Genomic DNA, 15,484 nt, shown 5'->3' on the forward strand with positions numbered 1-15,484 from the left:
AGACTTTTGGATTTTAGAAAATAGTCTTCATATTTATTTCTACTACCAAAGTGCATGACCAAGCATTTTCCAACATTGTATTTCATTTGCCACTCTCTTGCCCATTCTCCCAATCCATCTAAGTCTTTCTGCAGCCTACCTGTTTCCTCAACACTATCTGCCCCTCATGTTATGTGAATGTTATCTAGGTAACATTCATCAGGAAACTGAAAGTCTCTCGATGCAGTAAATAATTCAGAATTTAGATTAGGGATTAATTTATTTATGAGTGATAATCAGAGTGCTCTTGCTATCTTCAAGCTTTCGGCAGAAATGATCTTCCAAAGACTGCTGCAATCTCTATTGGCCAGATAGTGAAGCAAACAACATATAATGATGAACTCAACATGCTTGTTTGGGATATATTGTGGAATATGAGAAGCTGGGGAGGAAAATACACCTTAATTTTAGGGATTCATCCCTTCAAGTGGTGCCAGTCACTTATGTCATATTCATTTGCTCTCCATCTGTTTCTTACGAGAGATAATTTCTAGTGATTTAGGAGCAAAAAGCTTTCCTGCTTTCTAAAGGTCCTGGTTATTAAAGAAAGCATTTGTGGGTATGCAAATAAAATCAAATGGCTACTTACCTTGAGGTAAACCATCTGTGCTAGGAAATCCTAATGCTCAATATGCTACCTTCTCCACACTGAAGTTGAAGTAAATGGAAACAGTTGTCTACAACTAAAATGCATGGCTAATTTTCAGATGCTGTAATGAGCAACAGATTGTGAGACCTTGAAGAGATTATGCTGCAGCCTCTTGTAAAGAATGCCTTGCAAAGAAATTGAAAATGAATGTGATCTTAAAAGGAGAAAGCAGTTCCGGCATGAGAATGGGGCCTAAAGTCTTCTCATTGAATATTAAATCCATGGAACATCTGAGCCTGTGGATACATTGCTCATAAGAGAAGAACTGAGAGGATACAGTATGGTGTTTCTGACGACTTCAGAAATTTAAGCTCATTTACCAAGTGCATGTCTGGGACTCCAGGCCCAAGTTCTCTGAAACATTAAATTGTCACCATAGTGATGCCTCCAGTAAGATCGCTGCCAGCAACATCTCTGCTAAAAACCCCTTGGAAATGATTCTTCAGCAGCTACAGTAGAGTAGTGGTTAGTGTGATGCTGTTGCAGCTTGGGACATTGGAGGTCAGAGTTCAATTCAACGCCATCTACAAGAAATTTGTACATCCTTCCAGTAAACCCATAGGTTTTCTCTGGGTGCTCTGGTTTCCTCCCACATTCCAAAACTGTACTGGTTAGTAGGTTAATTGGTCATTGTAAATTGTCCTGTGATTAGGCAAGGGTAAAATAGGTGAGTGGCTAGGCAGTGTGACTGTTGGGCCAGAAGGACCTATTCTGCGCAGAATCTCTAAATAAATAAAAGAAAAATATTATTACAGCAGTAATCATGCACACTGAAGATGTTGATACGTATTTGACCAGCTTCTAGTGGGGTCTAAGCTGCTGATTTGGCAAAGTGTTCCTTAGAATAACGAACAGTGGCACAGCAGGTAGTGAGGAATTATATGCAGAATTAAAAGGGATAAAACCTAACTGACTTATTGGCAGCTTGACAAGTTGTGCTGTGGGAATAATGTATGAACAAAGTAGTGCTTGTTCCATGAGAAGCTTCTTGGTCTACCCTTATCAAATTATGTGATAACAATGTATATCAGCAGCTCCAAACAGTATTCTGGGCTCACATAGGTGGCAGATTTTCCCAGGCTCTATAGTTCAACTAAGCATGCAAGCTTGCTAATAAACAGTATGTACTTTTATGTAAACTGTCTTTGACAGTTATTCCCTGGGTCTGAACCTGAAGGCCTTTGGTAGCCAGGTAGGTCGACATCTTGGCACTGCGAGCAGGATCCCATATGTGGTAGACCCCTCGTCAAAATTGAATAAGTGGACGGACGAACCGTTGGGGTGAATCAGAGACAAGTGGGCCTATAAAGTAAGCTTTAACCTAGGTTTTTCTCAGTTCTCTGATGACTGTTTGTTCCCTCATTATGACAGGGAAAATCCACTAACGGGACCCAAAGGGAATAGTAAATCAAGACGGGCAGTTCGAGTCCACCAGAATAGTAAATTAAGATGGGCCGTTTGAGTCCACTGGAATAGTAAGTCACGCCAAGTGGTTCGAGTCCTCCAGAATAATTGAGAAGTTCGAGTCTTCTGGTAAGTCAAGACATGCGGTTCAAGTCCCCAGAAATATAGTGGGTGCGCACTTAAGACAAAGTGGGGGGGAGGGAGTAGTCCATTACAGAAAATAATAGACAAATATCCAGACAATGAAAAGAAACTGAGACCAATGCCGTTCCAATTGTCTAAGTATTTGGGAAAAGACAATTGGCCTGCAGGAGGTACAGTTGATTTAAATTTAATACAGCAGGCGGAACAGGGAATATGGAAAGGGGAGGCAGGGAAAGAGTATGGTCACCTGATTGGCCAATGGCAACAAAAGGCAGAAATAAAAGAGAGACATAAATTAAATTGTTGGACCGATAACGCTAAGTGAAGAGGGATAGACGTATGTGATAAAAGAGACAATGCTAGCAAGAGTTGAGAGTGATTTGTGAAGAATGGGATAAGGGACAGAAACAGACAAAGGAGATGGGGAAAGAAATTGTATCAGAGACAAAACATACTGACCATGGAAGAACAAATAAAGGGATAGGGGAAACGGAAAATAAAAGTAATTCTGGGGTACTCCGCCTCTATCCAGACATACGGACCGATTTCCCCAAACAATACTGCTGATGATTGGGAATGGGTAAGGCAAGCAAATAATCCCGCTGTACTATCTACAGCTGCGTCGGTGCCTGTTTTATTACGGTCAGGTTCCCCACCCCCATACGGTTCTCACCCCGGTGCCTTAGTTGCCAACTCGACAGTCATTGCATCGCCACCGACCGATGTAGTTCCTCCAGAATGGTTGGGAAGCCCAATACCAGTTTCTGCCTGCACGTGCAGTCAGACTGGACCTCTCCCGGACTAGACCACTGAACAAGGGCCATTGGTTTTACCGGGACCAATACAGACTCAGTAACAATTGCCCATGAGGACCGTTCCTAACCCACAAGCCGGAGTGGCGGGTCAAGCACCTACTATGCAAATCCGTAAGCCCGGGACCCCTTCCGAACTCTATGGTTATTGAATGCGGCCCCTGACAAAAAGGTTGACCCCCAAGGTTTCTGTAGGTATTTAAGAACTGTCTTGACTACTTATTCCGCTAACTCCCGATATTTGTTCCCTCCTTCTGGCTATGGCCGTCCTTACTCTGACTGATCACACACAGTTCACCAGTCGGCTCGGACGTGCCCGTTACTGTTATGATATACTTGTACATGCACTCTTGAGCAGATGATTAGTTGGTGCGCATGCGCCATTGTTTTTATCTGAAATATCCGCCTCGAAACATGGTGGCAGTGGTGGGATTCGAACCCACGTCCCCGAAGAGACTGGAGGCTTAGGAGACTGGAGACCAGCGGTGGTGCTTGGAAAATTGCTTTTTTCAACCGTAGCACCTGATTTTTTTCAACTTGCAGTTGGCAGCATAATAATAGCACAACTCTGAAACATCGGAGGGTGAGTGTAAGAGTAGAAAAATGTCAACCGAGACGAGCAATCAGCCACAAATAGAGACGGGTGCAGTAGCAATGTCTGGAGGTGAGACAGCAGAATCTCAGTGGCACCCAGCACCCGCGGGCGACCCCGTGCCGGGGAACCATGGTCGGGGCAGAAGTCCTCCCCCAGTCAGCCCACCACTGGCCGTGACGGTCAACTGTGAACTGATAGATGGATGGAAGACACGATGGTAGATGTGAACTAACTACAGCGTCGTAGCACAACTGCACAAACAAGTTCCAGCATACCAGTCAGTGTTAATTTTGCATACAATTGGACCATCAGGACTTGAGGTCTATAACAGTTTTGTGTTCGCAGATGAGGCTCAAAGCCTAGACCTCACAAAGATTTTAGCTGCATTTGACAGATATGCTATCGGTGAGAAAAATGAGACATATGAACGGTACCTCTTCAACAAACGGCAATAAGAACAAGGTGAGACCTTTGAATCGTTTCTTGCCAGCCTCAGATCTCTTGCAAAGACATACAATTTTTGCTCGTGTATGTCAGACAGTCTGCTGAGAGACAAGATCGTAATGGGCATTAACGACTCCCAAACCAGAAAACGTCTGTTACAAGAGAGAAAGATAATACTCAATAACTGCATTGACATCTGTAAAAGCACATAAATGGCTGAATCACACCTACAAGCATTCAGTACAGCTGCAGATAGCAGGTCTGCAACTGTCCATGGGATTAAACCTTGCTCTAACAAGAAAGGTTCAAAGCATCCTGGACAGAAGGCTAGTGCTAGTGGTGGAGCCAGAGCAAAAGGCACCTTGAACAGCCACAGAAGCAAAGTGAACTCTTGCAAGTACTGTGGCACGGAACGTGCAAGAGACAAGCAACAATGCCCAGCATACGGACAGGTGTACAGGGTGTGTGGCATTCAAAATCACTTTGCAAAGGTATGCAAGCAGAAGCCCGTGCATGGGGTAGAAACACAAAGCAATGACCAAACTGACAGTGACAGCAGCACCGAGTTTATCGACAATGTCATATTGGTGGTCAACAGTTTGAAGACAAAGGATGACGTATTCGCACAGATGCTCATCAATGGAAAACCAATAGACTTCCAAGTTGACAGTGGGGTAAGTATTAACATTTTACCCCGCAAATACTTGGAGGGAGTAGATCACACACTAAGACAATGCACCAAAAAGCTGATGATGTGGAACAAGACCACCATGGATGCGGAAGGGATGTGCAGAGTGAAATTGTGTAACCCCATGACAAACCGCAAGTATTCTGTCGATTTTGTTGTGGTCACTGACGACTTTACACCATTGATGGGAAGCAGGGCCAGCCAGCAAATGAAGCTGATTATGGTCAACGTTGATGACTTTTGCAGGGTGCATGCATCTACACTCAAAGAAAAACAATGCACACCAGAAGAACGCTATGCAGAGGTGTTCAATGATGCGCTCGGGGAGCTTCCGGGTGCAGCCCATCTGCAGATTGATGAGGAAGTTCAACCCATAGTGTTACCCCCATGACGTCTACCTTACGCTATGAAGCGGAAAGTGAAAGATGAGCTTGATCAACTGGTAGATCGCAAGGTGATAGTTCCAGTCCATGAACCTACAAGGTGGGTTAGCCAGCTAGTGGTCGCAGAGAAGAAGAACGGCAATCTTCGTATTGACCCTTGACCATTGAACAAAGCACCGAGGAGAGAACACTACCTCCTTCCGATGATAGAAGACATTCTGCCAGATCTTGACCAGGCTAAGGTTTTCAGCAAGCTTGAAATGAATTCTGCTTTATGGCAAGTGAAATTGGACAGTGAATCAAACATGCTCACCACCTTCAACACACCTTTCAGGTGGTATAGATGGCTCAGACTTCCGTTTGGAACCAGCATTTCATCAGAGATCTTCCAGCAGAGACTGCATCAGGTGCTGGAAGGACTACCGCGAGTGATCTGCATCACAGACGACATTCTGGTGTATGGAAAAGGGGAAACGCAGGGAAAGGCAATCGCCGATCATGATGTGAAACTTGAGCAGCTATTACAGCGTTGTGCAGAGCAGCAAATCTGAACAAATTTGTCTTCAGAGCAACAGAGATACCCTTTTTGGGGCATCTCATCACAAATGAGGACTTCAGCCCGATCCTAAAAAGGTCGCTGATGTTCTCAACATGCCAGCACCCACAGATGTGCAGGGAGTGCCGCGATTGATCGGATTTGTCAACTACATGAGCCATTTTCTACCAAGTCTCTCAGATACCCTTGAGCCAATAAGACAGCTGACAAAGCCAGATGCAGCATGGGAGTAGTAGGCTGAGCAGTAAAACGCTGTCTCCAAGATGAAGCAGATGGTATCCAAAGCACCAGTGTTAGCATACTACAATTCTAAGGAAGAGCTAACCATCCAATGTGACGCCAGCAACAAAGGCCTAGGGGCAGCACTCCTCCAGAATGGGCGTCCGATCACATGTGCAAGCAGAGTGCTAACGGACACAGAAACATATTATGCAGCGATCGAAAAGGAAATGTTCACAATTGTTTTCGCACTTGAGCGTTTTCATCAATACACTTTTGGCCGCTTCACAAGAGTACTCTGAGATCACAAGCCACTCGAAATGATAGTTAAGAAGCCATTGGTGAAGGCACCAAAGCTCCTACAGGGAATGCTTCTTTGCCTGCAGAGCTATGATTTCGACATCATCTACTGTCAAGGAAAGCTCATGCACCTCGCGGATATGTTATCGCAGGCAGTTAGCGGTACTCCAGCCAGGAGAACAGCCTCTACGAAGTCAACCTGCTATCGCACCTGTCAATCCGTGATGAGCGTCTAGAGCAGATTCACATAGAAACAGCGAAAGATGACACACTACAGATGCTGAAATGTGCAATCATCAGCGGATGGCCGAGCAAACGTGACGCACTACCAGAGCAACTCACACCTTACTATAGTTAGAGGGATGAGCTCGCAGTCCGAGACAGCTTAATATTCAAAGGTGAGTGTGTCATCATACCGCAAAGTGAGCAAAAGCAAATGATGGAAAGAATTCATTCGTCACACTTAGGCATAGAAAGATGTCTCAGACGCGCACGCGAATGTCTGTTTTGGCCAGGCATGAGCAGCAACATCAAGCAATATACATGTGACGTTTGTCACGCATACGAAATGAGTCAGCAGAAAGAATCGCTTATGAGTCATGAGGTACCTGCTCGGCCTTGGGAAAAGATAGGTACTGACCTATTTACATTTGAAGGAAAAGAGTACCTCATCACCGTTGATTACTACAGCAATTTCTTCGAGGTAGCTCTTCTTTGCAGTATGACCAGCACAGGTGTTATTCGCAAATTGAAGTCTCATTTTGTGAGATATGGTAGTCCAACATAAGTGGTTAGTGATAATGGGCCACAATACATGCCAGTGGAGTTTCACAGATTTGCATGAGATTAGGATTTTGAGCACTTGTGTAGCAGTCCCGGAAATAGCAAAGCAAATAGAAAAGCTGAATCAGCAGTTAAAACAGCTAAGCGGATCCTCACAAAGAGCAACAAGTCATGAGCAGATCCCTATCTCGCGCTTCTAGACCATCGCAACAGACCTTCGCGAGGGCTCAGCAAGAGTCCTGCTCAGCATCTGATGAATCGCCGCACACGCACGCTCCTGTCTACAACAGCGAGTTTACTTGAACCCAGAGATGGACGCGAACACGAGCGTATGAAACAACGCGTCCAGCAGCAGGTCAACAATTACAACAAATCAGCCAAAGATCTTGCCCCACTCGATGAAGGGGATACCGTGCGCATGCAACCCCTGGTGCAAGGTAAAAAGAATTGGGAGAAAGCAATTGTGTGTCGGCGCCTTGATGAGCGTTCATATGTAGTTCAAACCCCTTCTGGGTTATCGACATAATTGCATACATATACGAAAGATGGCTGAGGAACTGCCTGAAAAGCTAATCACACATGAACAGCAAAATCAGGTCAAACAACCGAGATCAATGACCACAGTGTGCCTACTGCATCAAATGCACACAGACAAACACTAGCAGAGGCTGATGACACAACACAAACACTAACACAAACGTTGAAACATGCAAATAACAAACAACAGGACTCAGACAAAACAGTAAAAACTTGTTCTGGCCGCACAGTGAAATGGCCACAATATCTAGAAGACTGTCCCACATTGAATAAATACATCAACAATTGAACAATAAGTCTGTGACACTATTTGGCATTTTAATGCACGTTTATACTCAAAGAAGGACGATGTCCTATTTGAGGTTGTGTAGTCTGTAGTTTGAAGTTAAAGTCGAATTTTAGTATGTTTTATATTTTGTATATATGCTCATACAAACGGAAATAATGAGTGGTATGTATTTGTGACAGGCATAAGAGACATAAGGCATGATTAATGAATGCTTTGAAAGTTAATTCCATGAAAATATACTGGAAAGCAGACTCCAGAGAAATTGAGTTTAATTGTTAATACAATTAACAATTGTTTGTTTTGATAAAAAGAGGGATGCTATAATATACTTGTACATGCACTCATGAGCAGACGATTAAAGTTGGTGCGCGTGCGCTGTTGTTTTTAATCTGAAATACCTGTCTCGGAACAATTACGACCAGGCAAACCAAACCGCGGATGATTTGTCCCACGTTCTGGCCCCCTCCATAGATACAATTAAGATCTTAGAGTGTAAACCCAGGAAAGGTGGAACCCCTGAGATTTTCTAGAACACTTTAACACCGTTTATTCTGCTTGATCGGGAGATCTGCTGTATGCAGCAAGGAACTAATCCCCACAGCACTGTGCTCTCCTCCAAGCCCTGCCTGGCCAAGTGGCCCACAGGGTTAAAGTCAACAATATGAACTGGTCAGAATCCACTCAAGCTTCAGAAAGCCATTTAAAATTAGTAGTTCACGAAGTCGAAGTATTTCTAGGAAAGCTGTAAATCAGATAAAGACGTTCATTATTTATCATTGTAGCTGTATTAGCAGTCTGTGGCCTTGTCAGGAAGAACTGTCATAGCTCATTCTTTCAAAGCAAACCACAGAGGCCATCTAAAGGGGAAAAGTTCATTTAAATTTTAGTACATAATGTTTCAGTGGGTGGCTACAGCAATCTACTATATTTTGAGACACTTCACCTGTGAGTCAGCTGGTGTGGTATACTGTGTCCGGTGCTCCCGGTGTGGCCTTTTATATATTGGTGAGACCCGACGCAGACTGGGAGACCATTTCACTGAACACCTATGCTGTCCACCAGAGAAAGCAGGATCTCCCAGTGGCCACACATTTTAATTCCACGTCACATTCCCATTCTGATATGTCTATCCATGGCCTCCTCTACTGTCAAAATGAATCCAAACTCAGGTTGGAGGAACAACACCTTATATACCAGCTGGGTAGCCTCTAACCTGATGGCATGAACATTGACTTCTCTAACTTCCGTTAATGCCCCTCCTCCCCTTCTTACCCCATCCCTGACATATTTAGTTGTTTGTTTTTTTTCTCTCTCTCTGCCTGTTCTCCATCTCCCTCTGGTGCTTCCCCTCCCACCCCCTTTCTTTTTCTGAAGGCCTCCTGTCCCATGATCCTTTCCCTTCTCCAGCTCTGTATCACTTTTGCCAATCACCTTTCCAGCTCTTAGCTTCATCCCACCCCCTCCGGTCTTCTCCCATCATTTCGCATTTCCCCCTCCCCCCACTACTTTCAAATCTCTTACTATCTTTCCTTTCAGTTAGTCCTGACGAAGGGTCTCGGCCCGAAACATCAACAGTGCTTCTCCCTATAGATGCTGCCTGGCCTGCTGCGTTCCACCAGCATTTTGTGTGTGTCGTTTGAATTTTCAGCATCTGCAGATTTCCTCATGTTTGATATTTTAATATTTGTTTTCTTTCCTTGTGAGGAAAGGTTAATTTTTGGTGTTGTTCAATTCTGAACAATATAAGGACACCTCATTATACTTTAAAAAAATCTTCTGTATTAGTTTGTCAGAAAAAAGACTTATTTGTTTCTAAAAGGTTTTGTTATCGTGTGGCAGGAATGTAGTACAGATCTTAAGAGACCAGAATGTACCAGATTCAGTCCTCGACTTATGCTAACTAACCCCCATTGTTAATACACTACACCGACTCAGAGGCATAAATTTCTGGGTCTTGTCAACTTCCCGCTGCACTAGATATGATGAGGTCCTTCTCCGACAGAACCCCTTTCTCCATTTTTCCCCGTTCTACTGTGAACCCAGCCATCTTTTTAGAATGTCCATCTGAGCGTCTAGATTCGCTGCCCATTGATTGTGCAACAATAGATCACTAATTGACAGAAGTCCGACCTGACATGACTGGCATCCCCCTAGCTAACCCGGACTTAGTTTTCTACGTTGATGGAAACTGCTTCATAGCCAGCGCTGTGCAGGATATGCTGTTGTTTCTGACATAGAAACTGTGGAGTCCACTTCCTTTCTTACTTCTCACTTGGGTTAGCGAGGGGGACGCCAGTCATGTCAGGTCGGACTTCTGTCAATTGGTGATTTATTGTTGCACAATCAATGGGCAGCGAATCTAGATGCTCAGATGGACATTCTAAAAAGCTGAACTCTTTGCACTCACTAAAGCATGCATCTTAGCCACTGGGGAATTGGCTAATATTTTTTACAGACCCTAGATAAGCCTTTGGAGTCACTCATGACTTTGGGCAACTTTGGAAAGCTCAGGGTTATGTCATCTCATGGTATGCCCATCACTAATAAAATTTACATTGACATCCTTTTGTCTGCCATCTGTCTTCCTTCACAATTGGCCATTATTAAATGCTCTGCACACACTAAAGGTACTACTGAGATTGACCATGGAAACAACAGAGCTGACTCAACTGTGAAATAAGCTGCCCTTACTGGAGCACTGATTGCTCCCCAAATGACGAATTGTCGGGGAAAAATTGAATCCCCTATTTCCGAATCAAAGGGTATGCCTGGAATTGAGGATGTGCGTGTTTTACAGAGGGATTCCTCTGAAAGACGGAAAGCCACCTGAGAATCAGCTGAATGATTTTACTCACTGACCGAGGACCTCTGGCTTACTCTTGCCTATCAGGTCTACGTACCTGAAACTATACTGGATTATATTGTAGATTTTGTACATACCAATACTCACCTTGGCAAGGAGGGAATGGCAAGGCGATGTTTGGAATCATGGTGGAACCTGGACCTGGAGAAAGTAGCAGAGAATGTTGCTAGACGATGTCTGATATGCCAAGAACATAATCCAGGAAAAGGCATCCCATGACCAAAGAGATATATCCCGTTGCCAAGATGCCCTTTCTGCCAATTACTCTTTATTTTATGTAATTGCCACACATGCGCTGTTATAAGTATTGTCTTGTAATTCTTTCTGTTTTTAGTACGTAGATGGGTTGAAGCATATCCCCCCAGAGATAACAAAGCTGATACCGTGGTGTGTATTTTGTTGAAAGAAATCACTCCCAGATTCAGGGTACTGCAGCAAGTTGTATCTGACAACAGCCCTCATTTTGTGGGCGAGATTAATACCCAACTGTGCCAGGCTCTGGGTATTAAAAAGACATTCCATCGCCTCCAAAGACCGCAGGCCGCCGGCCTGATTGAAAGGGCTAGTGGGATGCTGAAAAACAAATTGGCTAAATTAGGACAAGAAACTGGTCAAAATTGGCTCAAACATGGTCCGTCGACACCCAAAATAGTATATAAGAACTCCCTGAAAGGTTGCCTTGCCGACCGCAAAATTACCTGAGGTGGACTTGAATCGAATGTTGAAGAAATTATAGGGTATATCCTGGCACTAATCAAATCTCTCCAGGTCTTGCATTTGCAGTTGAAGGAGGCCCACCGAGAAGGCAATGAAAATGTACATCGAGTTTGCCCAGGAGACTTTGTTCTCATAAAGAACTATTTTAGAAAGAAGCTTGAGCCTCGCTGGAAAGGACCCTACCTAGTGTTACTAACTTGGTAACACTTGCTAACTTGACAGCAGTCAAGCTACAAGGACTCATTAAATGGACATATCTAGCACATGTCAAATGTGTGCATTCATGTCTAAGCTATAACTGTCTATACATGTAATCTTAAGCACTCGTAGTAACCAAGTCAAACACCTTCCTGTCACTTTGCAATAGTTATGCTGGAAAAACTAACTTATCTGTTTGCTGGGTGTGTGCAGCGATTCCTCCCCATGGGAATTTGGGGGTTCCCCTAATAGCCATTCTGCTGAACAGCGGTGAACAACGGTCAGTCTAGGCCTATTTTAATGACACCCAGACCAGTGAGACCTAAAATTGCACCAGTGATGTGACTGGAAACTGTGGGTGCCACTGCTTTGATGGTTGGTACATTCGTCCCCCGCCCTGGAAAAAGCCATCCAATGGGGACATCAGACATCATGGCCCTCCACCATTGTCAGATCTGACCAACCAGTAAATACTATCTTCTACTGTAATTTCAAAGGTAAGGGGACTTATTTTCTGGGTAATAGCACCTGTGCCATTTATACAATGGTTGAACCACTGTGCCCCTTGAATGGAACTCAATGGGTTTGCGGAGAAAGGGCATACTTGTGGCTCCCAGGAGAGACAGCTAGTCGATGGGACACCCAACAAGAGAGCAGAAATTGGATGGGATGCTGCTTCCTGGCTTATCTTGTACCCCACATACGAATGCCAAAAACCCAAGACCAGCACCATTCCCTCTTACGGCTAAAGTGAGGAATTTCACAACTGGAGTGCTTCTGGATGATACTTTACCCCTTTTACAGGGTGGCCCACAAATCAAGGGATATCATCAACCTGGCCGCAATTTTGGAGATGATGGCCAATAGTACCGCTAAGGCCATGGATGGCATCCAAGAGCAAGTGAGGGCCATCACCACTGAAATGGTAGCAAAACAACGACTGTTTTACAGAACTGAATGATCCTTGATTTTGTTCTGGCTGAAAAAAGAGGTACATGTGCTGCACCTACATCCCAGATGAATCAGAGAACATTACCTCTCTCTCCTTTCACATTCAAAAGGAGGTAAATAAAATCAAGAAAATCAGGGCCGACCTACATGGCTTTAGCTCAAAAGGGGGATTGTGGCCCTTCAGTGACATCTTCGCAGGATGAAGCAGTATAATTAATAGCAGTATTAAGAAGAGGGACGCCTCACGTCTTAATAAGCTGGTAAGGAAGGCGGGCTCTGTCGTGGGCAAAGTACTGGAGAGCTTAACATCGGTGGCTGAGCGAAGGGCGCTGAGTAGGCTACGGTCAATTATGGAAAACTCTGAACATCCTCTACATAGCACCATCCAGAGACAGAGAAGCAGTTTCAGCGACGGGTTACTATCGATGCAATGCTCCTCAGACAGGATGAAGAGGTCAATACTCCCCAATGCCATTAGGCTTTACAATTCAACCGCCAGGACTTAAGAACTTTTTAAAAGCTATTATTAATGCTTTTTGAGATAGTGATTTAGATGCATATCATATTTTTTACTGAGTTAAGTATTGTATGTAATTAGTTTTGCTACAACAAGTGTATGGGACATTGGAAAAAAAAGTTGAATTTCCCCATGGGGATGAATAAAGTATCTATCTATCTATCTATCTAATGCTACATTACTCTATCATCATCGCAGGAGTACTCATACTTATTGCACTTTTCTGATGTTTATGGCCCCTTGTCAGCTGGTGCTTTTGCTCTACACCCATAGGGATATTTAAACAAAGAATCCCCCTAGAAGGAAGGGGACCTCAGAGAAACTGAGGTGCAAATGATGAGGATGGAGACTACAATGATGCGGAAATCCCTTTGGCTTATCCCAAGGGTTAATATCCTTCTTACACAAATATGAGAATTAAGATGTACAACAACCCCGATATTGATAACCCTAATTATTATCGAATGACAAAAGAGGGAATGAGGAATTACATGCAGAAATAAAAGGGCTAAAGCTGAACTGACTTATTAGCATCTCGACAAGTAGTGCTGTGAGAATAATGTATGAACAAAGAACTGTTTGTTACATGAGAAGCTTCTTGGTCTACTCTTATCAGAATATGTGATAACAATGTATACCAGCAGCTCCAAACAGTATTCTGGGCTCACTTGGGTGGCAATTTTTCCAGGCTGTATAGTTTAACTGAGCAGGCAAGCTTGCTAATAAACAGTATGTACTTTTAAGTAAACTGTGTTTGACAGCTATTACCTAGATATGAACCTAAAGGCCTCTGGTAGAGAGGCAGATTGACAGTAGAACTATTACCACACGGCTTCTGAGACCGTGATTTCATTCTAACCTTGGGTGCTGTGCTTGGGTGCACATTTATCCTGTGGCATGCTCTCCTGTTGCTTCAGTTTCCCCTCACATCCCAAAGTTGATTTGTTTGGTAAGTTAATAGGCTATTATAAATTCCAAGCTTAATACTTTTGTGACCTAAATCACTGATCCTACTTTCAATGTACCAATGGATAAATTAATTAAGATGAGATTATTTGCATGTGAATTTAATAATTACTTTCCAATTTTCAGATTTGGTGTCAGGACAACTTTTTCACTGAACGGATGATGTACAGCTAAAGCAAGTACTCTATCAAATTAACGGTATTAATTGGAAGTTGGACTGCAGTTTCACTTGTTTACTAATTTGCTCATTTATGAATTTTTTTGTTAAAGTAGAAGAATATGGCTGAAAATTTCCAAATGGTGCATAATTTTGTAAAAATTATGAGACAGCAGTATTTGGTTATTGTCTATATAAAATATCAAAATATTTTATGTGTGTGGCTTGATTACCTGAACAAGTTTAAGATTCCATGGTGGATGATTGATTAATCCTACAATTTCCAACTGATTAGAAACAGCTGCCTGCAGTTCCACATAGCTGCTACTATCCAATTGTATACCGGGGAACAGGTCATTGATTAGACTAAGAAAGAGGGGTTCATCTTCATCCACCTGTGAATAAAATGCAATTCAATTATAATTTGAACTCTAAGCAGAAAATGCTTATCAGAAATGTTTTATGTTTTGGAGTTATAAACCATAATACTGCAATGAGAAAATTTTAAACAAACCTGAGATCACTATCTGTCGAAGCGCAGTGAGATATTAGAGTTAAAAACAAGTGCAGCATATGTTTTTTTTTCTTCGTACCAGCATGTTTTCTTTGTAAAAGGAAAGATGATTGAGTTAAAAAATGGAAGAATTCACTGGTAGGTTCCAGGTGATAATAATTATTTTAAAAAAGTGTGGAAATGGCTAGCTATGTTGTAAAGATTGATATGTTGGATAACTACCTCATGCATACTGAGCTAATTGAGCAGCATTTCGAAACAAATGAAATAACCAATGAGGAGTACCAGTTTTGCAGAGTGCATTGGGTTTAAAGGCATTCAGTTTTCTTAATAGTTTAACTCTCTAACCAAGTTGAAATTAGCTTGTCTGATAATGTGAAACTAATGCAGGAACATTTAGAACCAAAACAATTGTTGATTGTAGAACACTTTAGGTTTTCTAAATGGAATCAAAAGGAAGGGGAGTCCATTTCAGCATACCTGGCTGAACAGAAAAACTTGTCTGAGCATTATCAGTTCAGTGATGGGCTTAATGATGCAGTGAAAGATCGTTTAGATTGTGTTATCTTCCAAGGAAGCATTCAAAAATGGCCCCTAACTGAAGCACAACTTACATGAAAAAGAACAGTTGAAATAGCTGTACCAATGGAAACAGCAGCCAGAGACGAAATCAGGTCGCAGTCAGGATGAAAGAGAGCAGGAACAAAATTACAATGTCTAAATAGAAACCTACCTGAGACCACTATGATTTGATTGGAG

At 43.0% G+C, this 15,484-nt stretch overlaps 1 protein-coding gene across 1 annotated transcript in view; it reads right to left on the bottom strand.

Annotated features, from left to right (window-relative positions):
- Positions 1-15,484, bottom strand: part of LOC140732658 (dynein axonemal heavy chain 8-like) — a 952,247-nt gene that overhangs the window by 343,238 nt on the left and 593,525 nt on the right. The window contains exon 48 of the mRNA XM_073055351.1: positions 14,445-14,606. Within this exon, the coding sequence (XP_072911452.1) occupies positions 14,445-14,606 (162 nt within the window). The remainder of the gene's footprint in view (positions 1-14,444; positions 14,607-15,484) is intronic.

This window comes from Hemitrygon akajei, chromosome 9 (genome assembly GCF_048418815.1).
Source record: "Hemitrygon akajei chromosome 9, sHemAka1.3, whole genome shotgun sequence".
NCBI lineage: Eukaryota > Metazoa > Chordata > Chondrichthyes > Myliobatiformes > Dasyatidae > Hemitrygon > Hemitrygon akajei.